At 56.8% G+C, this 27,066-nt stretch overlaps 1 protein-coding gene across 1 annotated transcript in view; it reads right to left on the minus strand.

Moving 5' to 3' along the window:
- LOC147100972 (uncharacterized) overlaps window positions 1-5,183 on the minus strand; it is a 19,705-nt gene extending 14,522 nt beyond the window's left edge. The window contains exon 1 of the mRNA XM_085966090.1: window positions 4,975-5,183. Coding sequence (XP_085822216.1) covers window positions 4,975-5,111 — 137 coding nt within the window. The 5' untranslated portion in view covers window positions 5,112-5,183. The remainder of the gene's footprint in view (window positions 1-4,974) is intronic.
- Window positions 5,184-27,066: the final 21,883 nt, after the last annotated feature.

The following is a 27,066-nucleotide window of genomic DNA, read 5'->3' on the forward strand; positions in this document are numbered from 1 at the left end:
TGAGGAGGGTGGGGGGGGGGGGGTCGCAAGACCCTACCCTGGAGGGCCAGGCCCGAGTATACACAGCACGCAGCCAGGCCCAGAGCAGGCCTCCAGATCTGTCTCTCTCTGTCTCTCCAGCTTGGTCTCATTCTCTCTCATTATTTCTGCCTCTCTTCTCTCCTCTCTGTCTCCCCTTTCTGTCCAGCCATTTGACTCTTTGTCTGTCTCTCTCCCCCACTCTGTCCCTTTCGCTGTTGCCAGGCAAAATTTGCCAGATGAACATCCCACTTCTGTGTGAATATTTACATTCTTCGTATTGGGAATAAATTTGAATAAATTGAGACAATCTCTTTGTGTGCAGAGTCGATCTCCAACCCCCCTCCCCCCGCTCCCCTCCCCTCCCCCCCCCCCTCCCCCAGCTCCCCTCCCCTCCCCCCACTAAAGCTGTTGTTATCTGCACTGAGAATAACTCGCTGGAAAAGCCCGTTTGTTGATCAGAGTGGAAAATGTCAAAGCTGTGTAACTCGGGTTGCCATGTCTGTCTGGATTTATTCCTGGAGATTTCATCACCGTCCACCTTCAACCGCCCCACCCGGTCAAACAGCCTTTTTTAATCTTTCTCCAATATTTGTCCAACTAATAAATTTAAATGAAACCGCCCCGTAACTTTTCTCCCCGGGTTTGCCGGCAGATTGGTCCTTGATTCCTGGAGTTGCCGAGACAACCCCGCATGTAATGGGAAACACAGGGCGCGGAACGGTGGAAGTAAAAGGATGGAGCCCAGGGCCCTCGGCCTGACATCACACGGGCTGTTAGATACCCCGCTGTTAGAGACACAGCTCCACTCCTGCTCCATCGCTGTGTGTTTATCCTGAGCTTTACATCGTCCCCATGAAGCACCGACTCCCCTTGGGCTACAGTTCCATGTCAGCCACTCCCTCAAACTCACTCACCCACAGCACATTTCTTCAAATATAAACGTGTGCCAGCAAGATATTTTACAATGGAGGCCGTAACAGTTCAGAAAGGAGAGACTTGCATTTCTATAGCACCTTTCACAACCTCAGCACGTCCCAAAGCGCTTTACAGCCAATGAAGTACTTTTGAAGTGTAGTCACTGTTGTAATGTAGGAAACGCAGCAGGCAGTTTGCGCACAGCACTTATACAACATCTGTAAGGTAGTAAAATGTCCCAAGGTGCTTCACAGGAGCGATTATCAACAAAAATTTGACACCGAGCCACGTAAGGAGATATTAGGGCAGGTGATCAAAAGCTTGGTCAAAGAGGTCGGTTTTAAGGAGCGGCTTAAAAGGAGGAGAGAGAGGCGGAGAGGTTTAGGGAGGGAATTCCAGAGCTTAGGGCCCAGGCAGCTGAAGGCACGGCCGCCAATGGTGGGGCAATTAAAATCAGGGATGCTCAAGAGACCAGAATTGGAGAAGCACAGAGATCGCGGAGGGTTGTGGGGTTGGAGGAGGTTACAGAGATAGGGAGGGGCGAGGCCATGGAAGGATTTGAGAACAAGGATGAGGATTTTAAATTTACATTGTGGGACTGGGAGCCAATGTAGGGCAGCGAGCACAGGGGTGATGGGTGTGAGGGGCCTGGTGTGGGGGGCCTGGTGCGGGGGGCCTGGTGTGAGGGGCCTGGTGAGGGGGGCCTGGTGCGGGGGGCCTGGTGTGAGGGGCCTGGTGCGGGGGGCCTGGTGCGGGGGGCCTGGTGCGGGGGGCCTGGTGCGAGGGGCCTGGTGCGGGGGGCCTGGTGCGGGGGGCCTGGTGCGGGGGGCCTGGTGCGGGGGGCCTGGTGCGGGGGGGCCTGGTGCGGGGGGGCCTGGTGCGGGGGGGCCTGGTGCGGGGGGGCCTGGTGCGAGGGGCCTGGTGCGGGGGGCCTGGTGCGGGGGGGCCTGGTGCGGGGGGGCCTGGTGCGGGGGGCCTGGTGTGAGGGGCCTGGTGCGGGGGGCCTGGTGCGGAACTGGATCCAGGTAGCAGAGTATTGGAGGAGCTCAAGTTTATGGAGTAACAAATAGGGAGACCTTAAGAGACGCATTACTCAGACTCAAAAGACCAAATACAACCCAACAAAGCAGACAAAATAGGAGATTAAATCGTTTCCAAAATTTCACAGAAAAACAGTGACAGAAATACGTCAAACAGTCTCAATACTGCCGTGAACTCCAGCGCTGGGGCTCGGTCTGCAGTACGACAGACAAAGACAACAATTACAGCAAAGTCGATAACAAAGAAACCACAAAAGGCATCTGACAGCGATCTAAATGGTCTCAAACAACAAGCCAGCTCAGATATTTTTTATACTATTTTCTCTCCTCCTCTCCTGAAGACACTGGCGGTGAAATTCGGTGGAGCCGCAAACGGGCGATCGGAGCAGTTGCGACCGCCGGAAATTCATCTTGAACGCCCCAAGAGGGACACGGGGCGAGGCTCGAGGCGCTCCGCGTCCCTCTTAGGGCGCTGAAACTGAATATCGCAGCGCAACGTGCCGCAGCGACACACGCCGCGGCACGCCGTGCTGCGGTACTGCAGGCCTTCCTCCGCTTCTTAAGGGGGAGGGGCCTGCACCAGCGCGATGAGTGATCGCGAGTGCTGGCAAAAGAACCCGGCACCAAGGAGAAGTGCCGGGCTCTCGGGACACAGCCGGCACTGCCCGGGGGGGGAGGGAATCAGGAGGCCTGGGACGCAGGTGCTGGCAGGCGGCTACTGGAAAAAATGGCCGCCCTGCGCCTCCACCTTAATTTGCGCCACTGCCGCCACAGGTAGGCCCCGTGAACCGGGCGCAATTTGCGAACGGCGCGACAGAGGCGGGCGCTACCAAATATCGCGATCGGGGTGGTAGCGGGGCGCTGCGCACACCGATGACGTCATCGGTGGCGGCGCAGCGCAACAGGCTAACGCCGCCATTAGCGCCCCGCTAAATATCGCGGGAGGCGTGGCCAGTGGCGCTAAAGTCACTGAGAGTCCCCTTTAGGCGCTAACTGGTGGCGCAGCCCACCGAATTTCTAGGCCACTGACTCACACTGGGGTACAGTTCCACAGACACTGACTCTCGCTGGGGTACAGTTCCACAGACACTGACTCTCACTGGGGTACAGTTCCACAGACACTGACTCTCACTGGGGTACAGTTCCACAGGCACTGACTCTCACTGGGGTACAGTTCCACAGACACTGACTCTCACTGGGGTACAGTTCCACAGGCACTGACTCTCACTGGGGTACAGTTCCACAGACACTGACTCTCACTGGGGTACAGTTCCACAGACACTGACTCTCACTGGGGTACAGTTCCACAGACACTGACTCTCACTGGGGTACAGTTCCACAGACACGGACTCTCACTGGGGTACAGTCCCACAGACACTGACTCTCACTGGGGTACAGTTCCACAGGCACTGACTCTCACTGGGGTACAGTTCCACAGACACTGACTCTCACTGGGGTACAGTTTCACAGACACTGACTCTCACTGGGGTACAGTTCCACAGGCACTGACTCTCACTGGGGTACAGTTCCACAGACACTGCATCTCACTGGGGTACAGTTCCACAGACACTGACTCTCACTGGGGTACAGTTCCACAGACACTGACGTACAGTTCCACAGGCACTGACTCTCACTGGGGTACAGTTCCACAGGCACTGACTCTCACTGGAGTACAGTTCCACAGACACTGACTCTCACTGGGATACAGTTCCACAGACACTGACTCTCACTGGGGTACATTTCCACAGACACTGACTCTCACTGGGGTACAGTTCCACAGACACTGACTCTCACTGGGGTACAGTTTCACAGACACTGACTCTCACTGGGGTACAGTTCCACAGGCACTGACTCTCACTGGGGTACAGTTCCACAGACACTGCATCTCACTGGGGTACAGTTCCACAGACACTGACTCTCACTGGGGTACAGTTCCACAGACACTGACGTACAGTTCCACAGGCACTGACTCTCACTGGGGTACAGTTCCACAGGCACTGACTCTCACTGGGGTACAGTTCCACAGACACTGCATCTCACTGGGGTACAGTTCCACAGACACTGACTCTCACTGGGGTACAGTTCCATGGACACTGACTCTCACTGGGGTACAGTTCCACAGACACTGACGTACAGTTCCACAGGCACTGACTCTCACTGGGGTACAGTTCCACAGGCACTGACTCTCACTGGAGTACAGTTCCACAGACACTGACTCTCACTGTGGTACAGTTCCACAGACACCGACTCTCTCTGGGGTACAGTTCCACAGACACCGACTCTCACTGGGGTACAGTTCCACAGACACTGACTCTCACTGGGGTACAGTTCCACAGACACTGACTCTCTCTGGGGTACAGTTCCACAGACACCGACTCTCACTGGGGTACAGTTGCACAGACAGTGACTCTCACTGGGGTACAGTTCCACAGACACGGACTCCTACTGGGTGATTTTAAGCACCTTCTTCGTCCTTCGTTCTCACGATTTATGTCGTCTGCATCTCTCAATTTGTGTAATTCACCGATAAACTGTGAACTTCAGTGTCAAAGTTTCTTTTAAATCAAGTCCCAGAATTTGCTTGGAAACTAACACGAGTTTAATGGCGCTCGGCGTTATTAGCACATCAATCGCCCAAGAATTTGTCGCGAGGGAGTGATACCCAGTGAATTACGAATCGCCACAAGTTGCTGGACGATTTGCGCCGCTCCGCCATCAGCCTCGCGAAAACGAGCGCTCGCCCTCAACCACTCCGCGAGGTTCAAGAAATTGCAGCATTTCCACTTTTAAAATGAATTAAACTCACTGCAGAAAGTTAGGGCTGGTACTTAATGACATAGACAGGTAGATAGACAGACAGACAGACACACAGATAGATGGATTGACGCGTAGACGGGTAGACGGATAGGTGGGTAGACTTTCCATCATTCCTTGGCGACGCAAACATCAAAGGACATCTTGAACTAAAAACGAGAGCGTTGAATTGCTAAGGACTCACCTTCCAATCAAATCGTGCATGTTCAGTTGGACAGGTTGATCCTTCACAACCAAGGCCCCCCCGGCACCTTCATAACCACAACTTACTCTCCGCAGACCCTCCAAGCTGCCAGCTAGCCCGAGTGTGTGAAGGAACATCAAGGGGAGGAGCCGACTTGCAACTTCCCATCACAAGTCTCCGCACACTCCGCACAATCCAAGGACCTTGGCCTTTCAGTCAGCTGCTCAGCGTTGCCATGGCAATCCCACTCACACTGCGGACGTGAGGCCCGGCACACACCCTGACAAACAAGAGGTGTACGGATTCACCTGACACACAGGCCTGCGGCCTAGCGCCGAACTCTGCTCCCTGTATCCCCGGCAACCAGCCAGCTGCAAGTCCATTTCTTTCACTGTACCTTATCCGAAGTACAGCCTGTTCTCCCCTCGCAGAGACAACTCTCTTCAAGCAGGGGTCCCTGAGCCTGCACTGTCGCAGGCTCTTGCAGTAGGAAACTCTTCAGAAATCATCCTGTCTCAACAGAACTGTCACCATGTAGAAAGGGGATGTTGCCAGGACTGGAGAACTTTAGCTAGGAGGAAAGATTGGATCGGCTGGGGTTGTTTTCTTTGGAACAGAGGAGGCTGAGGGGAGACTTGATTGAGGTGTATAAAATGATGAGGGGCCTAATAGAGTGGATTGGAAGGACCTATTTCCCTGAGCAAGGAGGTCATTAACCAGGGGCAGAGATTTAAAGTAATTGGTCAGAGGATTAGAGGGGAGTTGAGGAGAACTTTTTTCACCCAGAGGGTGGTGGGGGTCTGGAACTCACTGCCTGAAAGGGTGGTCGAGGCAGAAACCCTCATCACATTTAAAAAGTACTTGGATATGCACTTGAAGTGTCGTAGCCTACAGGGCTACGGACCAAGAGCTGGAAAGTGGGATTAGGCTGGAGAGCTCTTTGTCGGTCAGCACAGACATGATGGGCCGAATGGCCTCCTTCTGTGCTGTATCATTCTGTGATACTATGACACTTGATCTCACCCCATCAGCTTTCCTTTCTGTTCCTTTCTCCCTCACATGTTTATCTGGCTTCCTCTTAAATGCACCGACGCTATTCGCCTCAAATTTAGGGTTGGGCAATAAATGCGGTCATTGCCAGCGACGCCCTGATCCCATAAACGAACTTTAAAAAAATACTCCCTGTGGTAGCGAGTTCCACATTCTCACCCCTCTCTGGGTAAAGACGTTTCTCCTGAATTCCCTGTGTGGTTTATTAGTGACTGTCTTATATTGATGGCCCCGAGTTCTGGTCTCCCCCACAAGTGGAAACATCTTCTCTGTGTCTGTCCTATTGAATCCCTTCATAATTTTAAAGACCTTGATCAGGTCACCCCTCAGCCTTCTCCTTTCTAGAGAAAAGATCCCCAATCTGTTCAATCTTTCCTGAGTTCTGATGACCTTCCGAATCAGTACTGAGGGAGCGCCGCACTGTCGGAGGGGCAGTACTGAGGGAGCGCTGCACTGTCGGAGGGGCAGTACTGAGGGAGCGCCGCACTGTCAGAGGGGCAGTACTAAGGGAGCGCCGCACTGTCGGAGGGGCAGTACTGAGGGAGCGCCGCACTGTCGGAGGGGCAGTACTGAGGGAGCGCCGCACTGTCGGAGGGGCAGTACTGAGGGAGCGCCGCACTGTCGGAGGGGCAGTACTGAGGGAGTGCTGCACTGTCGGAGGGGCAGTACTGAGGGAGCGCTGCACTGTCGGAGGGGCAGTACTGAGGGAGTGCTGCACTGTCGGAGGGGCAGTACTGAGGGAGCGCCGCACTGTCGGAGGGGCAGTACTGAGGGAGTGCTGCACTGTCGGAGGGGCAGTACTGAGGGAGTGCCGCATTGTCGGAGGGGCAGTACTGAAGGAGTGCCGCACTGTAGGACAAACAGTACTGAGGGAGCGCTGCACTGTCGGAGGGGCAGTACTGAGGGAACGCCGCACTGTCAGAGGGGCAGTACTGAGGGAGCAATGCACTGTCGGAGGGGCAGTACTGAGGGAGCAATGCACTGTCGGAGGGGCAGTACTGAGGGAGCACCGCACTGTCGGAGAGGCAATACTGAGGGAGCGCTGCACTGTTTGAGGGAGCGCATAACTGTCGGAGGAGCAGTACTGCGGGAGCGCCGCATTGTCGGAGGGACAGCACTGAGGGAGCGCTGCACTGTCGGGGGGTAGTACAGAGGGAGCGTTGCACTGTCGGACAAGCAGTACTGAGGGAGCAATGCACTGTCGGAGAGGCAGTACTGAGGGAGCGCCGTACTGTCGGAGGGGCAGTACTGAGGGAGCACCTCACTGTCGGAGGGACAGCACTGAGGGAGCGCTGCACTGTCGGAGGGGCAGTACTGAGGGAGCACTGCACTGTCGGAGAGGCAATGCTGAGGGAGCGCCGCACTGTTTGAGGGGCAGTACTAAGGGAGCGCGGCACTGTCGGAGGAGCAGTACTGCGGGAGCGCCGCACTTTCGGAGGGGCAGTACTGAGGGAGCGCTGCACTGTCGGAGGGGCAGTACTGAGGGAGCGCCGCACTGTCGGAGGGGCAGTACTGAGAGAGTGTTGCACTGTCAGACAAGCAGTACTGAGGGAGCAATGCACTGTCGGAGGGGCAGTACTAAAGAAGCGTTGCATTGTCGGAGGGGCAGCACTGAGGGAGCACCGCACTGTCGGAGAGGCAATACTGAGGGAGCGCCGCACTGTCGGAGGAGCAGTACTGCAGGAGCGCCGCACTGTCGGAGGGGCAGTACTGCGGGTGCACCACACTGTCGGAGGGGCAGTAGTGAGGGAGCGCTGCACTGTCGGAGGGGCAGTACTGAGGGAGCGCCGCACTGTTGGAGGGGCAGTACTGAGGGAGCTCCGCACTGTCGGAGGGGCAGTACTGAGGGAGCTCCGCACTGTCGGAGAGGCAATACTGAGGGAGCGCCGCACTGTTTGTGGGGCAGTACTGAGGGAGCGCGGCACTGTCGGAGGAGCAGTACTGCGGGAGCGCCGCACTGTCGGAGGGGCAGTACTGAGGGGGCAATGCACTGTCAGAGGGGCAGTACTGAGGCAGTGCCGCACAGTCGGAAGGGCAGTACTGAGGGAGCGCGGCACTGTCGGAGGGGCAGTACTGAGGGAGCGCTGCACTGTCAGAGGTGCCGTCTTTTGGATGTGACGTTAAACCGAGGCCCCTCTGCCCTCTCAGGTAGATGTTAAAGATCCCACGGCCACTACTGGAAGAACAGATGGGGAGTTCTGCTTGGTGCCCTGGCCAACATTCCTCCCTTAACTGGAACAACAGCAAGCAATAAGGAAGGCAAATGGCATGTTGGCCTTTATTGCAAGGGGGTTGGAGTATAAGAGTAAGGAAGTCTTGCTACAATTGTACAGGGCCTTGGTGAGACCACACCTGGAGTACTGGGCACAGTTTTGGTCCCCTTATCTGAAAAAGGATATACTTGCCTTGGAGGCGGAGCAACAAAGGTTCACTAGATTGATTCCTGGGATGAGAGGGCTGTCCTATGAGGAGAGATTGTGTAGAATGGGCCGATACTCTCTGGAGTTTAGAAGAATGAGAGGTGATCTCACTGAAACATAAGATTCTGAGGGGGATTGACAGGGTAGATGCTGAGAGGTTGTTTCCCCTGGCTGGAGAGTCTAGAACTAGGGGTCATAGTCTCAGAATAAGGGGTCGACCATTTAAGACTGAGATGAGGAGGAATTTCCTCACTCAGAGGGTTGTGAATCTTTGGAATTCTCTACCCCAGAGGGCTGTGGATGCTGACTCAATTAGTATATTCAAGGCTGAGCTCGATAGATCTTTGGACTCATGGGGAATCAAGGGATAGGGAGATCGGGAGGGAAAGTGGAGTTGAGGCCGAAGATCAGTCGTGATCTTATTGAATGGTGGAGCAGGCTCGAGGGGCCGAATGGCCGACTCCTGCTCCTAATTCTTATGGTCTTACTAGAAACAGATTAACTAGTCCTTCAAGTGATTGCTGTTGGTGGGACCTTGCTGTCTACTAAACACAGCAGTGACTGCACGTTAGAAGTCATCCATTGGCTGTAAGGCACTTTGGGATATCCTAAGGATGTGAAAGGTGCTATATAAATGCAAATTCTTTCTAAACATCTCAACATCTACCAAAACAAACCCAACTTTTCAATACACAATGACAGCCAGTCAGGACGCTCACAGATTCACTGTTTCAGCGTGGAGCCCCAGGAACGTAACTCTACCTTTGCAAAGATACCTGACCAGCTGTGCCACTCATTGTCCGGCCCTGACCTGCGGTCCACAGTATGTGTGACCCCCAGCAGAACTGCGTACGTTTGGAGCGGGAAAACCAAACTGTTTGGCCGAAAACCAGGACCACTCTTGATCCGGCACCCGGGGCGGTGGACCGTTTCTTCACCGGCACTTTCCCACTCACCCTGATCCTGGAGGATGGAGTTAGCGCCGGAATCTGAGAGATCTGGGTCACGCCATGAAGTCCAAGCAAGCGGCGAAGGGATGGTCAACAGACTGGAGGTCAGCAACTGAAGTTCTGGTCTCCAATGGAAGGGTTGCTGATCGCAGTGTTTCTGTGGAAGTCAACACAAGAAAGAGATGAAACAGATTAATGGATGGACTTCTTCCAGTTTCCAAGGCCGGCCAGTTCTTTGTTTGGATATTTGGATCCCATCCATCGCATTAACCGGGGTTAAACATCGCAACTCTTAGAGAACAGAGACTTCTGATGGTTACACTCCAGCCAAACGTTCACATAGTCAATCTGTGACCGATCAATAAACAATTCAAAACTCATCTCAGTGCCTAATGACTCATTTAGTAAATGTCCTGCCTGGTGTGAGAAACCATGTACACCTCAATCACCAGCAGAGATACAGTGCACACCTCAATCCAGGGGCCACAGGGGGCCAGGGGCCACAGCCTCAAGATAAAGGGTAGGCCATTCAGGACTGAGATGAGGAGAAATTTCTTCACAGAGGGTGGTGCATCTTTGGAATTCTCTACCCCAGAGGGCTGTGGAGGCTCAGTCATTGAGTATATTCAAAACAGAAGTCGATAGATTTCTGACTAGTAAGGGCATCAAGGGATATGGCGATAGGGCCGGTGAATGGAGTTGAGTCAGAAGATCAGCCATGATATCATTGAATGGCAGAGCAGGCTCGAAGGGCCGAATGGCCGACTCCTGCTCCTATTTCTTATGTTCTGTCCTTATGAACCCCGGGGAGTGGGAGAGCACCGCCCGGTGTGGGGCCGGGCCCCGGGGAGCACTGCCCGGTGTGGGGCCGGGCCCCGGGGAGCACCGCCCGGTGTGGGGCCGGGCCCCGGGGAGCACCGCCCGGTGTGGGACTGAGCCCCGGGGAGCGGGAGAGCACCGCCCGGTGTGGGACTGAGCCCCGGGGAGCACCGCCCGGTGTGGGACTGGGCCCTGGGGAGCACCGCCCGGTGTGGGACTGGGCCCCGGGGAGCACCGCCCGGTGTGGGACTGAGCCCCGGGGAGCAGCGCCCGGTGTGGGACTGAGACTCGGGGAGCACCGCCCAATCCAATGGCACTATTCCAACGAAGGACAGGGGAGTTCACCCCGGTGTCCTGGCCAATATTTATCCCTTAACCAACATCACTAAAACAGATTATCTGGTCATTTATCTCATTGCTGTTTATGGGATCTTGCTGACTGCCACAATGCCTACATTACAGCAGTGACTGCCCTCAAAAATAGCTGATTGGCTGTGAAGCACTTTGACACTCCCTGAAAACGTGTCACCGTGTTGCACGCTCACACTGGTCCGCCTTTCTGCACAAACAACAGTGAAAATCCCTGCGAGTTACATCGGAGCAAAAATGCTACTTTTTGAAGCCAGCAGGTAATTAAATGAGTAAATGCTGGAAACCCTCAACAGATCGTCAGTGTTGGTGGAGAGAGTGGAGGAGTTAATGTTCCAAGTGGTGAAGGATCCACTTGTCTGTTTCTCTCTCCACAGATGCTGCCTGGCCTCATCAGTGTTTCAGATTTCCAGCATCTGCAGATTTTGTTTTTTTATTTGCTTTTAGGTAATCAAATGAAACTGGATTTAGCACAAGTGAAGCCAAGAGACTAGAGCCTGCAAAATGGGCTCTCAGCAGAATTGTTCTCGATGCTTCCGTGCCCTGGGGGAATACTGTGGGGATCAATCTTTCAGCCGCACTGTGACACCTGTTCCTCTGGCAGACAGTGTCAACATAACAAACAGCTCAGTAAAGCCTCCTGCGCAGTTAATGCCAGTCACACTGGAGCTTCTGTGCAACATTACCTCTGTCTCAATGCCCATCAAACTCGCAGCGCTCCCCAGAATCCTGCCATGTCCTTCAATCATTCACTGTGGCCTTGATTAGAAGAACAATTAATTTTTCATATTGCAGCAGAGAGAGCTTTATTAAAATGTCCTGAGTGTCTGAATGTGCTTCCTGGAGGGTACACGCCCAGGAGCTGCCGGTTTAATCCACAGTCTGCGATAGCAGGGTAGAGTGGTGTCGGGGCTGTACACTCAGTGCGGATTGCGAAGCCCGCGCTTGTCAGGAGACTGCCCTCCGCGGGGAGGCTGAGGGATGAGAAGGGTTTCTTTGTGGGGGGGGGGGGGCAGCTTCCGGCCTGCCAATGTATCTTGGCCCCTGTGGCAGGCACAGTAGTGGGACAGCTGAACCAGGCAGTCCCGCCGTACTCCCGAGGGGCTGCTAGAAGAAAGGTCTCGCATTTCTAGAACATCTTTCACAACCTCAGGACATTCCAAACTGCTTCCCAGCGAACTTGTGCACAGCAAGATCCCACAAACAGCGATGAGATAAATCACCAGCTCTTCTGTTTTTAGTGATGTGGTTGAGGGATAAATATTGGCCCCGGAACACTGGGGAGAACTCCCCTGCTCTTCAAACTAGTGGCCGTGGCATCTTTTACATCCACCTGAGGAGCAGACGGGACCTCAGTTTAACGTCTCATCCGAAAGGCAACTCCGACAGTGCAGCACTCCCTCAGTACTGCCCCTCCGACAGTGCGGCGCTCCCTCAGTACTGCCCCTCCGACAGTGCGGCGCTCCCTCAGTACCGCCCCTCCGACAGTGCGGCGCTCCCTCAGTACTCCCCTCCGACAGTGCGGCGCTCCCTCAGTACTGCCCCTCCGACAGTGCGGCGCTTCCTCAGTACTGCTCCTCCGACAGTGCGGCGCTCCCTCAGTACTGCCCCTCCGACAGTGCGGCGCTCCCTCAGTACCACCCTTCTGACAGTACGGCGCTCCCTCAGTACTGCCCCTCCGACAGTGCGGTGCTCCCTCAGTACTGACCCTCCGACAGTGCGGCGCTCCCTCAGTACTGCCCCTCCGACAGTGCGGCGCTCCCTCAGTACCGCCCCTCTGACAGTGCAACGCTCCCTCAGTACTGCACTGGGAGTGTCGGCCTGGATTTTGTGCTCAAGACTCTGAAGTGGGGCTTGAACCCACGACCTTCTGCCTCAGAGGTGAGTGTTCTGCCCACTGCGCCATGGCTGACACCTTAGTTAGCGACCGAGCGACAAGACTTGGATGATGTTCAGGCTTGGGCTGATAAGTGGCAGGTAACATTCGCGCCACAGAAGTGCCAGGCAATGACTATCTCCAACAAGCAAGAGTCAAACCACCTCCCCTTGACATTCAACGGCATTACCATCGCTGAATCCCCCACCATCAATGTCCTGGGGGTCACCATTGACCAGAAACAAAACTGGACCAGCCACATAAATACTGTGGCAACAAGAGCAGGTCAGAGGCTGGGTATTCTGCGGCGAGTGTCTCACCTCCTGACTCCCCAAAGCCTTTCCACCATCTACAAGGCACGAGGAGTGATTTTTGTTTTTAATTTGTTGATGGGATGTGGGCGTCGCTGGCAAGGCCAGCATTTATTGCCCATCCCTAATTGCCCTCGAGAAGGTAGTGGGGAGCCGCCTTCTTGAACCGCTGCAGTCCGTGTGGTGAAGGTGCTCCCACAGTGCTGTTAGGGAGGGAGTTCCAGGGTTTTGACCCAGCGACGATGAAGGATCAGCGATATACTTCTAAGTCAGGATGGTATGTGACTTGGAGGGGAACTTGGAGGTGGTGGTGTTCCCATGCTCCTGCTGCCCTTGTCCTTCTAGGTGGAAGAGATCGCGGGTTTGGGAGGTGCTGCCGAAGAAGCCTCGGCGAGTTGCTGCAGTGCATCTTGTAGATGGTGCACACTGCAGCCACGGTGCGCCGGTGGTGGAGGGAGTGAGTGTTTAAGGTGGTGGATGGGGTGCCAATCAAGCGGGGTGTCGAGCTTCTTGAGTGTTGTTGGAGCTGCACTCATCCAGGCAAGTGGAGAGTATTCCATCACACTCCTGACTTGTGTCTTGCAGATGGTGGAAAGGCTTTGGGGAGTCAGGAGGTGAGACACTCGCCACAGAATTCCCAGCCTCTGACCTGCTCTTGCTGCCACATAAGAACATAAGAACATAAGAAATAGGAGCAGGAGTAGGCCAATCGGCCCCTCGAGCCTGCTCCGCCATTCAATAAGATCATGGCTGATCTGATCCTAACCGCCAATCCACTATCACAGAACCATCTCCTGAATCTAACAGAATTAGACACACGAAATAGGAGCAGGATCAGGCTACACGGACCCTGGGCCCGCTCCGCTACCCACAGGGCCATGACCGATCCGAACCTAGACTCATGTCCAAATTCCTGCCCGCTCCCCGTAACCCTTAATTCCCTTTACTTCTAGGAAACTGTCTATTTCTGTTTTAAATTTACGTAATGATGTAGCTTCTACAGCTTTTTGGGGCAGCATATTCCATGGACCTTCCACCCTCTGAGTGAAGTAGTTCCTCCTCATCTCAGTTTTGAAAGAGCAGCCCCTTATTCTAAGACTATGCCCCCTAGTTCGAGTTTCACCCATCGGGAACATCTTCCCTGCATCCACCCGATCCAACCCCTTCACAATCTTATATGTTTCAATAAGATCGCCTCTCATTCTTCTGAACTCCAATGAGTAGAGTCCCAATCTACTCAACCTCTCCTCATATGGCTGGCCCAGTTAAGTTTCTGGTCAATGGTGACCTCCAGGATGTTGATAGTGGGGGATTCGGTGATGGTAATGCCGTTGAATGTCAAGGGGAGGTGGTTAGACTCTCGCTTGTTGGAGATAGTCATTGTCTGGCACTTCTGTGGCGCGAATGTTACCTGCCACTTATAAAACCATACAAAACCAGCAGGGTCCCACAGCCCCAAAACCAGCAGTCACATACATCCCAAAACCAAATTTGGTTCAACATTCCAGATGACTCCTGCTAGAAACAGCAGACATACAAAACAACAGGTGACGACAGAACTAAGCTCAACTGTGGTACACTCCATAACTGGAAATATTCACTCCCGAGACTTAGAAACAATGACCACTCGAAGGGCAGCACTAGATCTGCACCCCAGTGAGAGTCGGTGTCTGTGGAACTGTACCCCAGTGAGAGTCAGTGCCTGTGGAACCGTACCCCAGTGAGAGTCAGTGTCTGTGGAACTGTACTCCAGTGAGAGTCAGTGTGTGTGGAACTGTACCCCAGTGAGAGTCAGTGTCTGTGGACCTGTACCCCAGTGAGAGTCAGTGTCTGTGGAACTGTACCCCAGTGAGAGTCAGTGTCTGTGGAACTGTACCCCAGTGTGAGTCGGTGTCTGTGGAACTGTACCCCAGTGAGAGTCAGTGTCTGTGGACCTGTACCCCAGTGAGAGTCAGTGTCTGTGGAACTGTACCCCAGTGTGAGTCGGTGTCTGTGGAACTGTACCCCAGTGAGAGTCGGTGTCTGTGGAACTGTACCCCAGTGAGAGTCAGTGTCTGTGGAACTGTACCCCAGTGAGAGTCAGTGTCTGTGGAACTGTACCCCAGTGTGAGCCAGTGTCTGTGGAATTGTACCCCAGTGAGAGTCAGTGTCTGTGGAACTGTACCCCGGTGAGAGTCAGTGTCTGTGGAACTGTACCCCGGTGAGAGTCAGTGTCTGTGGAACTGTACCACAGTGAGAGTCAGTGTCTGTGGAACTGTACCACAGTGAGAGTCAGTGTCTGTGGAACTGTACCCCAGTGAGAGCCAGTGTCTGTGGAACTGTACCCCAGTGAGAGTCAGTGTCTGTGGAACCGTACCCCAGTGAGCGTCAGTGTCTGTGGAACCGTACCCCAGTGAGAGTCAGTGTCTGTAGAACTGTACCCCAGTGAGAGTCAGTGTCTGGTGAACTGTACCCCAGTGAGAGTCAGTGTCTGTGGAACTGTACCACAGTGAGAGTCAGTGTCTGTGGAACTGTACCACAGTGAGAGTCAGTGTCTGTGGAACTGTACCCCAGTGAGAGCCAGTGTCTGTGGAACTGTACCCCAGTGAGAGTCAGTGTCTGTGGAACCGTACCCCAGTGAGCGTCAGTGTCTGTGGAACCGTACCCCAGTGAGAGTCAGTGTCTGTAGAACTGTACCCCAGTGAGAGTCAGTGTCTGTGGAACTGTACCCCAGTGAGAGTCAGTGTCTGTGGAACTGTTCCCCAGTGAGAGTCAGTGTCTGTGGAACTGTACCCCAGTGAGAGTCAGTGTCTGTAGAACTGTACCCCAGTGAGAGTCAGTGTCTGTGGAACTGTACCCCAGTGAGAGTCAGTGTCTGTGGAACTGTTCCCCAGTGAGAGTCAGTGTCTGTGGAACTGTACCCCAGTGAGAGTCAGTGTCTGTTGTGTTGTTTGAACATTTTCCAGTCGTCTAGTTACCCTGCTCTGAGGTTAGAGGTCACATTGAAGGATTGGTGTCATTGCTGGGGGTTATGAGAGGGTCTCGTACAATCTGATCAGATGTAAGAAGTCACACAACACCAGGTTATAGTCCAACAGCTTTATTTGAAATCACAAGCTTTCGGAGCGCTGCTCCTTCTTCAGGTGAAGTGGAGAAATGCATTTCTCCAAATCACCTGAAGAAGGAGCAGCGCTCCGAAAGCTTGTGATTTCAAATAAAGCTGTTGGACTATAACCTGGTGTTGTGTGACTTCTTACATTTGTCCACCCCAGTCCAACTCCGGCATCTCCAAACCAATCTGATCAGACGCAGTAAACACTGTCGCACAGGGCAGCTGCAAAGAATAGATTCACTGACCTGCATGTGCTGTTGCCTCTCTCCTGTGCCCCTTACAGACCCTCTGCATTAGCCTGTCTTCTGTCCCAGCGATGCGTGTTCAGTACTTCCGTCTGGTACATCTGAAAAGCCAGAGTATACCTTTCTCTCGGTGACTGTATCTCCGCCCAGTCTCCCACACAGCAACACCTCACTGACTGTTTCCTGCTACCTGCCATTTCCCGCAGGTTTCTCGGTCACATACACCTCCCAGGAGTTACTTTCTGATGATGGGATGTGGATGTTTCTGGGCGTGTAGCCACACAGTTACATCCCACTGCTGCTGACAAGGGCTAAATCTCGCACCCTTCATCGCAACTTCAGGCAGCACCTCAAGGTCGTTCTGTGTTCTGGGTCGCAAGGATGTAGATTGGCTGATTTTTGGCTCAGACAGCAGACACTCGCAGACTGACAGAGCAGACATCACAAAGTCACTGTCTGACAGAGCAGACAGCACACACTCACTGTCTGACAGAGCAGACAGCGCACACTGACTGTCTGACAGGGCAGACAGCACACACTCACTGCCTGAGAGGGCAGACAGCACACACTCACTGTCTGACAGAGCAGACAGCACACACTCACTGTCTGAGAGGGCAGACAGCACACACTCACTGTCTGACAGAGCAGACAGCGCACACTGACTGTCTGACAGGGCAGACAGCACACACTCACTGTCTGAGAGGGCAGGCAGCACACACTCACTGTCTGAGAGGGCAGACAGCACACACTCACTGTCTGAGAGAGCAGACAGCACACACTCACTGTGTGTGAAACTCCTCCAGCGGGTACATTACACAATTTGCACTCGGTTATGATCAGTCCCTTACCACAGAATTGGATGACACCTGGTTTGTCCTATCCTCCCTCCGGCTGGACAGTGATGAAGCCCCTAACAGTCAAATATCTCATCGACCGTGTAGGTTCCTAGGTGAAGAATAGTCGCTCGCCCGGAGTGTCAGAGAACATTTGCGCCTGTGGCATCCTATCGCAGTTAGTGCCTTCAGGAGAGCAGGGAGAGACCATTGAAGGTCAAATATATATATATATCTGTGAGTATATTACAAAAAAGTTTAATGCTTTACACGCCGACAACTCACGGAGAGCCGAGGCATTCCACAATCCAGTGCAGAATCTGGTGTTCAGAGCCCCGAGAATTAAGGACAATGCTAGATGTTTTCCGCCGCACTTTCAAAGCCGTGGTTGTTTTTGTTGGACTCCCGTGGGAGATTTCAGCTCCTGCAGCATGACAGAGAGCGAGCGATCGGCCACGGAAAGCTGCGTTACTGAACCCATTAACCTGCAGTGAGCACAAAGTATGAATGCACCAGCTCCCCACAGCCCACAGGCACAGCAAGCTCTCGCCGACAGGCAGCTTTCGGGTCAATTTATTTATTTTAAATATGGTAATTCACCCACTTGTGAAGGAGCATCTACACTGAGAGGGCCAGGTGGTGCCGGCAGCTGATCGCCGGTGGAAGGTACACCGCCAGCTGTCCAACAATAGCCAGCAAGGATGTCGCGGCCCCGGAGAGGGTGCAGAGGAGATTTACCAGAATGGTTCCAGGAATGAGGGACTTCAGTTACGTGGAGCGACTGGAGAAGCTGGGGTTGTTCTCCTTGGAGCAGAGAAGGTTAAGAGGAAATTTGATAGAGGTGTTCAAAATCATGAGGGGTTTTGATGGAGTAAATAGGGAGAAACTGTTCCCAGTGGCAGGAGGGTCGGTAACCAGAGGACACAGATTGAAGGGAATTGGCAGAGGGGGAGATGAGGAGAATTTTTTTTATGCAGCAAGTTGTTGTGATCTGGAACGCGCTGCCTGAAAGGGCGGTGGGAGCAGATTCAATAGTAACTTTCAAAAGGGAATTGGATAAATAGTGGAAAAGGAAACATTTGCAGGGCTCTGGGGAAAGAGCAAGGGGGAGTGGGACGAATTGGAGAGCTCGTTCACAGAGCCGGCACAGGCACGATGGGCCGAATGGCCTCCTCCTGTGATTGGTCCTTCCACCACACTGAAGCGGGTGCCCAGTATGTCGCTGGCGAGGAAACGCTGAGGGAGAAACTGGGAGGTGTTCGCTCCAAAGAGGCTGAGTGACGGTACTGACCCCCAACTGACGGCGGCACCGACACCCAAAGTACAGAGTCACCGAACCCTACAGCACAGAGGGACGCCATTTGGCCCATCGTGCCTGTGCCGGCTCTTTGAAAGAGCCACGTAAGGAGATATTAGGACAGGAGGTGGTCGGTTTTAAGGAACATGTTAAAAGGAGGAGAGAGAGGCGGAGAGGTTTACGGAGGGAATTCCAGAGCTCGGGGCCCAGGCAACTGAAGGCATGGCCACCAATGGTGGAGCGATTATAATCGGGGATGCTCAAAAGGCTGGAACTAGAGGAGCGCAGAGATCTTGGGGGTTGTAGAGCTGGAGGAGGTTACAAGGATGAGAATTGTAAATCTGAGGCGTTGCCGGACCGAGAGCCAGTGTAGGTCAGCGAGCACAGGGGGCGATGAGTGAACGGGACTCGGTGCGAGTCAGGACACGGGGCAGCCAATGAATCCACTCCGCTCACACACACGGTCCCAGAGTTCAGTCCCTCTCTCATGCTGCGCTAATTGCTGCCGTTACTACTGTTGGGAATTCACAGGGAACGGAAAAGTTCCAGGTGCTTCTGCAACATCTGACTCCCAGCGCGGAGCCACGCTTAACGGGAGCTCGGCCTGGTCGATGAATGAAGGCTGCAGTGATGAGCCCTAGGAGGTTACAGAGAGAGGGAGGGAGGCCATGGATGGTTTTGAACACAAGGATGAGAATTTTAAAATCAAGGCGTTGTTGGACCGGGAGCCAATGTAGGTCGGCGAGCACAGGTGGTGAACGGGACTGGGTGTGAGTTAGGACACGGGGCAGTGAGCACAGGGGGTGATGGGTGAACGGGACTGGGTGTGAGTCAGGACACGGGGCAGTGAGCACAGGGGGTGAACGGTGAACGGGACTGGGTGTGAGTTAGGACACGGGGCAGTGAGCACAGGGGGTGATGGGTGAACGGGACTGGGTGTGAGTCAGGACACGGGGCAGTGAGCACAGGGGGTGAACGGTGAACGGGACTGGGTGTGAGTTAGGACACGGGGCAGTGAGCACAGGGGGTGATGGGTGAACGGGACTGGGTGTGAGTCAGGACACGGGGCAGTGAGCACGGGGTGATGGGTGAACGGGACTGGGTGTGAGTTAGGACACGGGGCAATGAGCACAGGGGGTGATGGGTGAATGGGACTGGGTGCAAGTTAGGACACGGGGCAGTGAGCACAGGGGGTGATGGGTGAACGGGACTGGGTGTGAGTTAGGACACGGGGCAGTGAGTACAGGGGGTGATGGGTGAACGGGACTGGGTGTGAGTTAGGACACGGGGCAGTGAGCACAGGGGGCGATGGGTGAATGGGACTGGGTGTGAGTCAGGATACGGGGCAGTGAGCACAGGGGGTGATGGGTGAACGGGACTTGGTGCGAGTCAGGACACGGGGCAGCGAGCACAGGGGGTGATGGGTGAACGGGACTGGGTGCGAGGTAGGACACGGGGCAGTGAGCACAGGGGGTGATGGGTGAACAGGACTGGGTGCGAGTTAGGACACGGGGCAGTGAGCACAGGGGGTGATGGGTGAACGGGACTGGGTGCGAGTTAGGACACGGGGCAGTGAGCACAGGGGGTGATGGGTGAACGGGACTGGGTGCGAGTTAGGACACGGGGCAGTGAGCACAGGGGGTGATGGGTGAACGGGACTGGGTGCGAGTTAGGGCACGGGGCAGTGAGCACAGGGGGCGATGGGTGAACGGGACTGGGTGTGAGTTAGGACACGCGGCAGTGAGCACGGGGCGATGGGTGAACGGGACTGGGTGTGAGTTAGGACACGGGGCAGTGAGCACAGGGGGCGATGGGTGAACGGGACTGGGTGTGAGTTAGGACACGGGGCAGTGAGCACAGGGGGCGATGGGTGAACGGGACTGGGTGTGAGTTAGGACACGGGGCAGCGAGCACAGGGGGCGATGGGTGAACGGGACTTGGTGCGAGTCAGGACACGGGGCAGCGAGCACAGGGGGTGATGGGTGAACGGGACTGGGTGCGAGTTAGGACACGGGGCAGTGAGCACAGGGGGTGATGGGTGAACGGGACTGGGTGCGAGTTAGGACACGGGGCAGTGAGCACAGGGGGTGATGGGTGAACGGGACTGGGTGTGAGTTAGGACACGGGGCAGTGAGCACACGGGGTGATGGGTGAACGGGACTGGGTGTGAGTTAGGACATGGGGCAGCGAGCACAGGGGGCGATGGGTGAACGGGACTGGGTGTGAGTCAGGACACGGGGCAGTGAGCACAGAGGGTGATGGGTGAACGGGACTGGGTGCGAGTTAGGACACGGGGCAGTGAGCACAGGGGGTGATGGGTGAACGGGACTGGGTGCGAGTTAGGACACGGGGCAGTGAGCACAGGGGGTGATGGGTGAACGGGACTGGGTGCAAGTTAGGACACGGGGCAGTGAGCTCAGGGGGCGATGGGTGAACGGGACTGGGTGTGAGTTAGGACACGGGGCAGTGAGCACACGGGGTGATGGGTGAACGGGACTGGGTGTGAGTTAGGACACGGGGCAGCGAGCACAGGGGGTGATGGGTGAACGGGACTGGGTGTGAGTTAGGACACGGGGCATTGAGCACAGGGGGTGATGGGTGAACGGGACTGGGTGTGAGTTAGGACACGGGGCAGTGAGCACAGGGGGTGATGGGTGAACGGGACTGGGTGTGAGTTCGGACACGGGGCAGTGAGCACAGGGGGTGATGGGTGAACGGGACTCGGTGCGAGTTAGGACACGGGGCAGTGAGCACAGTGGGTGATGGGTGAATGGGACTGGGTGCGAGTTAGGACACGGGGCAGTGAGCACGGGGTGATGGGCGAACGGGACTTGGTGCGAGTTAGGACACGGGGCAGTGAGCACAGGGGGTGATGGGTGAACGGGACTGGGTGCGAGTTAGGACACGGGGCAGTGAGCACAGGGGGTGATAGGTGAACGGGACTGGGTGCGAGTTAGGACACGGGGCAGTGAGCACAGGGGGTGATGGGTGAACGGGACTGGGTGCGAGTTAGGGCACGGGGCAGTGAGCACAGGGGGCGATGGGTGAACGGGACTGGGTGTGAGTTAGGACACGCGGCAGTGAGCACGGGGCGATGGGTGAACGGGACTGGGTGTGAGTTAGGACACGGGGCAGCGAGCACAGGGGGTGATGTGTGAACGGGACTGGGTGTGAGTCAGGACACGGGGCAGTGAGCACAGAGGGTGATGGGTGAACGGGACTGGGTGCGAGTTAGGACACGGGGCAGTGAGCACAGGGGGTGATGGGTGAACGGGACTGGGTGTGAGTTAGGACACGGGGCAGTGAGCACAGAGGGTGATGGGTGAACGGGACTGGGTGTGAGTTAGGACACGGGGCAGTGAGCACAGGGGGGCGATGGGTGAACGGGACTGGGTGTGAGTCAGGACACGGGGCAGTGAGCACAGGGGGTGATGGGTGAACGGGACTGGGTGTGAGTTAGGACACGGGGCAGCGAGCACAGGGGGCGATGGGTGAACGGGACTGGGTGTGAGTTAGGACACGGGGCAGCGAGCACAGGGGGTGATGGGTGAACGGGACTGGGTGCGAGTTAGGACACGGGGCAGTGAGCACAGGGGGTGATGGGTGAACGGGACTGGGTGCGAGTTAGGACACGGGGCAGTGAGCTCAGGGGGTGATGGGTGAACGGGACTGGGTGCGAGTTAGGACACGGGGCAGTGAGCACACGGGGTGATGGTTGAACGGGACTGGGTGTGAGTTAGGACACGGGGCAGCGAGCACAGGGGGTGATGGGTGAACGGGACTGGGTGTGAGTTAGGACACGGGGCAGTGAGCACAGGGGGTGATGGGTGAACGGGACTGGGTGCGAGTTAGGACACGGGGCAGTGAGCACACGGGGTGATGGGTGAACGGGACTGGGTGTGAGTTAGGACACGGGGCATTGAGCACAGGGGGTGATGGGTGAACGGGACTGGGTGTGAGTTAGGACACGGGGCAGTGAGCACGGGGTGATGGGCGAACGGGACTTGGTGCGAGTTAGGACACGGGGCAGTGAGCACAGGGGGTGATGGGTGAACGGGACTGGGTGTGAGTTAGGACACGGGGCAGTGAGCACAGGGGGTGATGGGTGAACGGGACTGGGTGCGAGTTAGGACACGGGGCAGTGAGCACAGGGGGTGATGGGTGAACGGGACTGGGTGCGAGTTAGGACATGGGGCAGTGAGCACAGGGGGTGATGGGTGAACGGGACTGGGTGCGAGTTAGGGCACGGGGCAGTGAGCACAGGGGGCGATGGGTGAACGGGACTGGGTGTGAGTTAGGACACGTGGCAGTGAGCACGGGGCGATGGGTGAACGGGACTGGGTGTGAGTTAGGACATGGGGCAGTGAGCACAGGGGGCGATGGGTGAACGGGACTGGGTGTGAGTTAGGACACGGGGCAGTGAGCACAGGGGGCGATGGGTGAACGGGACTGGGTGTGAGTTAGGACACGGGGCAGCGAGCACAGGGGGCGATGGGTGAACGGGACTGGGTGTGAGTCAGGACACGGGGCAGTGAGCACAGGGGGCGATGGGTGAACGGGACTGGGTGTGAGTTAGGACACGGGGCAGTGAGCACAGGGGGTGATGGGTGAACGGGACTTGGTGCGAGTCAGGACACGGGGCAGCGAGCACAGGGGGTGATGGGTGAACGGGACTGGGTGCGAGTTAGGACACGGGGCAGTGAGCACAGGGGGTGATGGGTGAACGGGACTGGGTGCGAGCTAGGACACGGGGCAGTGAGCACAGGGGGTGATGGGTGAACGGGACTGGGTGTGAGTTAGGACACGGGGCAGTGAGCACACGGGGTGATGGGTGAACGGGACTGGGTGTGAGTTAGGACATGGGGCAGCGAGCACAGGGGGCGATGGGTGAACGGGACTGGGTGTGAGTCAGGACACGGGGCAGTGAGCACAGAGGGTGATGGGTGAACGGGACTGGGTGCGAGTTAGGACACGGGGCAGTGAGCACAGGGGGTGATGGGTGAACGGGACTGGGTGTGAGTTAGGACACGGGGCAGTGAGCACAGAGGGTGATGGGTGAACGGGACTGGGTGTGAGTTAGGACACGGGGCAGTGAGCACAGGGGGGCGATGGGTGAACGGGACTGGGTGTGAGTCAGGACACGGGGCAGTGAGCACAGGGGGTGATGGGTGAACGGGACTGGGTGTGAGTTAGGACACGGGGCAGCGAGCACAGGGGGCGATGGGTGAACGGGACTGGGTGTGAGTTAGGACACGGGGCAGTGAGCACAGGGGGTGATGGGTGAACGGGACTGGGTGCGAGTTAGGACACGGGGCAGTGAGCTCAGGGGGTGATGGGTGAACGGGACTGGGTGTGAGTTAGGACACGGGGCAGTGAGCACACGGGGTGATGGGTGAACGGGACTGGGTGTGAGTTAGGACACGGGGCAGCGAGCACAGGGGGTGATGGGTGAACGGGACTGGGTGTGAGTTAGGACACGGGGCATTGAGCACAGGGGGTGATGGGTGAACGGGACTGGGTGTGAGTTAGGACACGGGGCAGTGAGCACAGGGGGTGATGGGTGAACGGGACTGGGTGTGAGTTAGGACACGGGGCAGTGAGCACAGGGGGTGACGGGTGAACGGGACTCGGTGCGAGTTAGGACACGGGGCAGTGAGCACAGGGGGTGATGGGTGAACGGGACTGGGTGTGAGTTTGGACACGGGGCAGTGAGCACAGGGGGTGATGGGTGAACGGGACTGGGTGTGAGTTAGGACACGGGGCAGTGAGCACAGGGGGTGATGGGTGAACGGGACTGGGTGTGAGTTAGGACACGGGGCAGTGAGCACAGGGGGTGATGGGTGAACGGGACTGGGTGCGAGTTAGGACACGGGGCAGTGAGCACAGGGGGTGATGGGTGAACGGGACTGGGTGTGAGTTCGGACACGGGGCAGTGAGCACAGGGGGTGATTGGTGAATGGGACTGGGTGTGAGTTAGGACACGGGGCAGTGAGCACGGGGTGATGGGCGAACGGGACTTGGTGCGAGTTAGGACACGGGGCAGTGAGCACAGGGGGTGATGGGTGAACGGGACTCGGTGCGAGTTAGGACACGGGGCAGTGAGCACAGTGGGTGATGGGTGAATGGGACTGGGTGCGAGTTAGGACACGGGGCAGTGAGCACGGAGTGATGGGCGAACGGGACTTGGTGCGAGTTAGGACACGGGGCAGTGAGCACAGGGGGTGATGGGTGAACGGGACTGGGTGTGAGTTAGGACATGGGGCAGTGAGCACAGGGGGTGATGGGTGAATGGGACTGGGTGCGAGTTAGGACACGGGGCAGTGAGCACGGGGTGATGGGCGAACGGGACTTGGTGCGAGTTAGGACACGGGGCAGTGAGCACAGGGGGTGATGGGTGAACGGGACTGGGTGTGAGTTAGGACACGGGGCAGTGAGCACAGGGGGTGATGGGTGAATGGGACTGGGTGCGAGTTAGGACACGGGGCAGTGAGCACGGGGTGATGGGCGAACGGGACTCGGTGCGAGTTAGGACACGGGGCAGTGAGCACAGGGGGTGATGGGTGAACGGGACTCGGTGCGAGTTAGGACACGGGGCAGTGAGCACAGTGGGTGATGGGTGAACGGGACTCGGTGTGAGTTAGGACACGGGGCAGTGAGCACAGAGGGTGATGGTGAACGGGACTGGGTGTGAGTTAGGACACGGGGTAGTGAGCACAAAGGGTGATGGTGAACGGGACTGGGTGTGAGTTAGGACACGGGGCAGTGAGCACAGAGGGTGATGGTGAACGGGACTGGGTGTGAGTTAGGACACGGGGCAGTGAGCACAGGGGGTGATGGGTGAACGGGACTTGGTGCGAGTTAGGACACGGGGCAGTGAGCACAGGGGGTGATGGGTGAACGGGACTGGGTGTGAGTTAGGACACGGGGCAGTGAGCACAGGGGGCGATGGGTGAACGGGACCGGGTGTGAGTTAGGACACGGGGCAGTGAGCACAGGGGGCGATGGGTGAACGGGACCGGGTGTGAGTTAGGACACGGGGCAGTGAGCACAGGGGGTGATGGGTGAACGGGACCGGGTGTGAGTTAGGACACGGGGCAGTGAGCACAGGGGGTGATGGGTGAACGGGACCGGGTGTGAGTTAGGACACGGGGCAGTGAGCACAGGGGGTGATGGGTGAACGAGACTCGGTGCGAGTTAGGACACGGGGCAGTGAGCACAGGGGGTGATGGGTGAACGAGACTCGGTGCGAGTTAGGACACGGGGCAGTGAGCACAGGGGGTGATGGGTGAACGGGACTCGGTGCGAGTTAGGACACGGGGCAGTGAGCACAGGGGTTGCTGGGTGAACGGGACTGGGTGCGAGTTAGGACACGGGGCAGTGAGCACAGGGGGTGATGGGTGAACGGGACTGGGTGCGAGTTAGGACACGGGGCAGTGAGCACAGGGGGTGATGGGTGAACGGGACTGGGTGCGAGTTAGGACACGGGGCAGTGAGCACAGGGGGTGATGGGTGAACGGGACTGGGTGCGAGTTAGGACACGGGGCAGTGAGCACAGGGGGTGATGGGTGAACGGGACTGGGTGCGAGTTAGGGCACGGGGCAGTGAGCACAGGGGGCGATGGGTGAACGGGACTGGGTGTGAGTTAGGACACGGGGCAGTGAGCACAGGGGGTGATGGGTGAACGGGACTGGGTGCGAGTTAGGACACGGGGCAGTGAGCACAGGGGGTGATGGGTGAACGGGACTGGGTGCGAGTTAGGACACGGGGCAGTGAGCTCAGGGGGTGATGGGTGAACGGGACTGGGTGTGAGTTAGGACACGGGGCAGTGAGCACACGGGGTGATGGGTGAACGGGACTGGGTGTGAGTTAGGACACGGGGCAGCGAGCACAGGGGGTGATGGGTGAACGGGACTGGGTGTGAGTTAGGACACGGGGCATTGAGCACAGGGGGTGATGGGTGAACGGGACTGGGTGTGAGTTAGGACACGGGGCAGTGAGCACGGGGTGATGGGTGAACGGGACAGGGTGTGAGTTCGGACACGGGGCAGTGAGCACAGGGGGTGATGGGTGAACGGGACTCGGTGCGAGTTAGGACACGGGGCAGTGAGCACAGTGGGTGATGGGTGAATGGGACTGGGTGCGAGTTAGGACACGGGGCAGTGAGCACGGGGTGATGGGCGAACGGGACTTGGTGCGCGTTAGGACACGGGGCAGTGAGCACAGGGGGTGATGGGTGAACGGGACTGGGTGCGAGTTAGGACACGGGGCAGTGAGCACAGGGGGTGATGGGTGAACGGGACTGGGTGCGAGTTAGGACACGGGGCAGTGAGCACAGGGGGTGATGGGTGAACGGGACTGGGTGCGAGTTAGGACACGGGGCAGTGAGCACAGGGGGTGATGGGTGAACGGGACTGGGTGTGAGTTAGGACACGGGGCAGTGAGCACACGGGGTGATGGGTGAACGGGACTGGGTGTGAGTTAGGACATGGGGCAGCGAGCACAGGGGGCGATGGGTGAACGGGACTGGGTGTGAGTCAGGACACGGGGCAGTGAGCACAGAGGGTGATGGGTGAACGGGACTTGGTGCGAGTTAGGACACGGGGCAGTGAGCACAGGGGGTGATGGGTGAATGGGACTGGGTGCGAGTTAGGACACGGGGCAGTGAGCACAGGGGGTGATGGGTGAATGGGACTGGGTGCGAGTTAGGACACGGGGCAGTGAGCACGGGGTGATGGGCGAACGGGACTTGGTGCGAGTTAGGACACGGGGCAGTGAGCACAGGGGGTGATGGGTGAACGGGACCGGGTGTGAGTTAGGACACGGGGCAGTGA

Source organism: Somniosus microcephalus, chromosome 24, assembly GCF_052327205.1.
Source record: "Somniosus microcephalus isolate GS21.2 chromosome 24, FLI_Smic_1.0, whole genome shotgun sequence".
Taxonomy (NCBI): domain Eukaryota; kingdom Metazoa; phylum Chordata; class Chondrichthyes; order Squaliformes; family Somniosidae; genus Somniosus; species Somniosus microcephalus.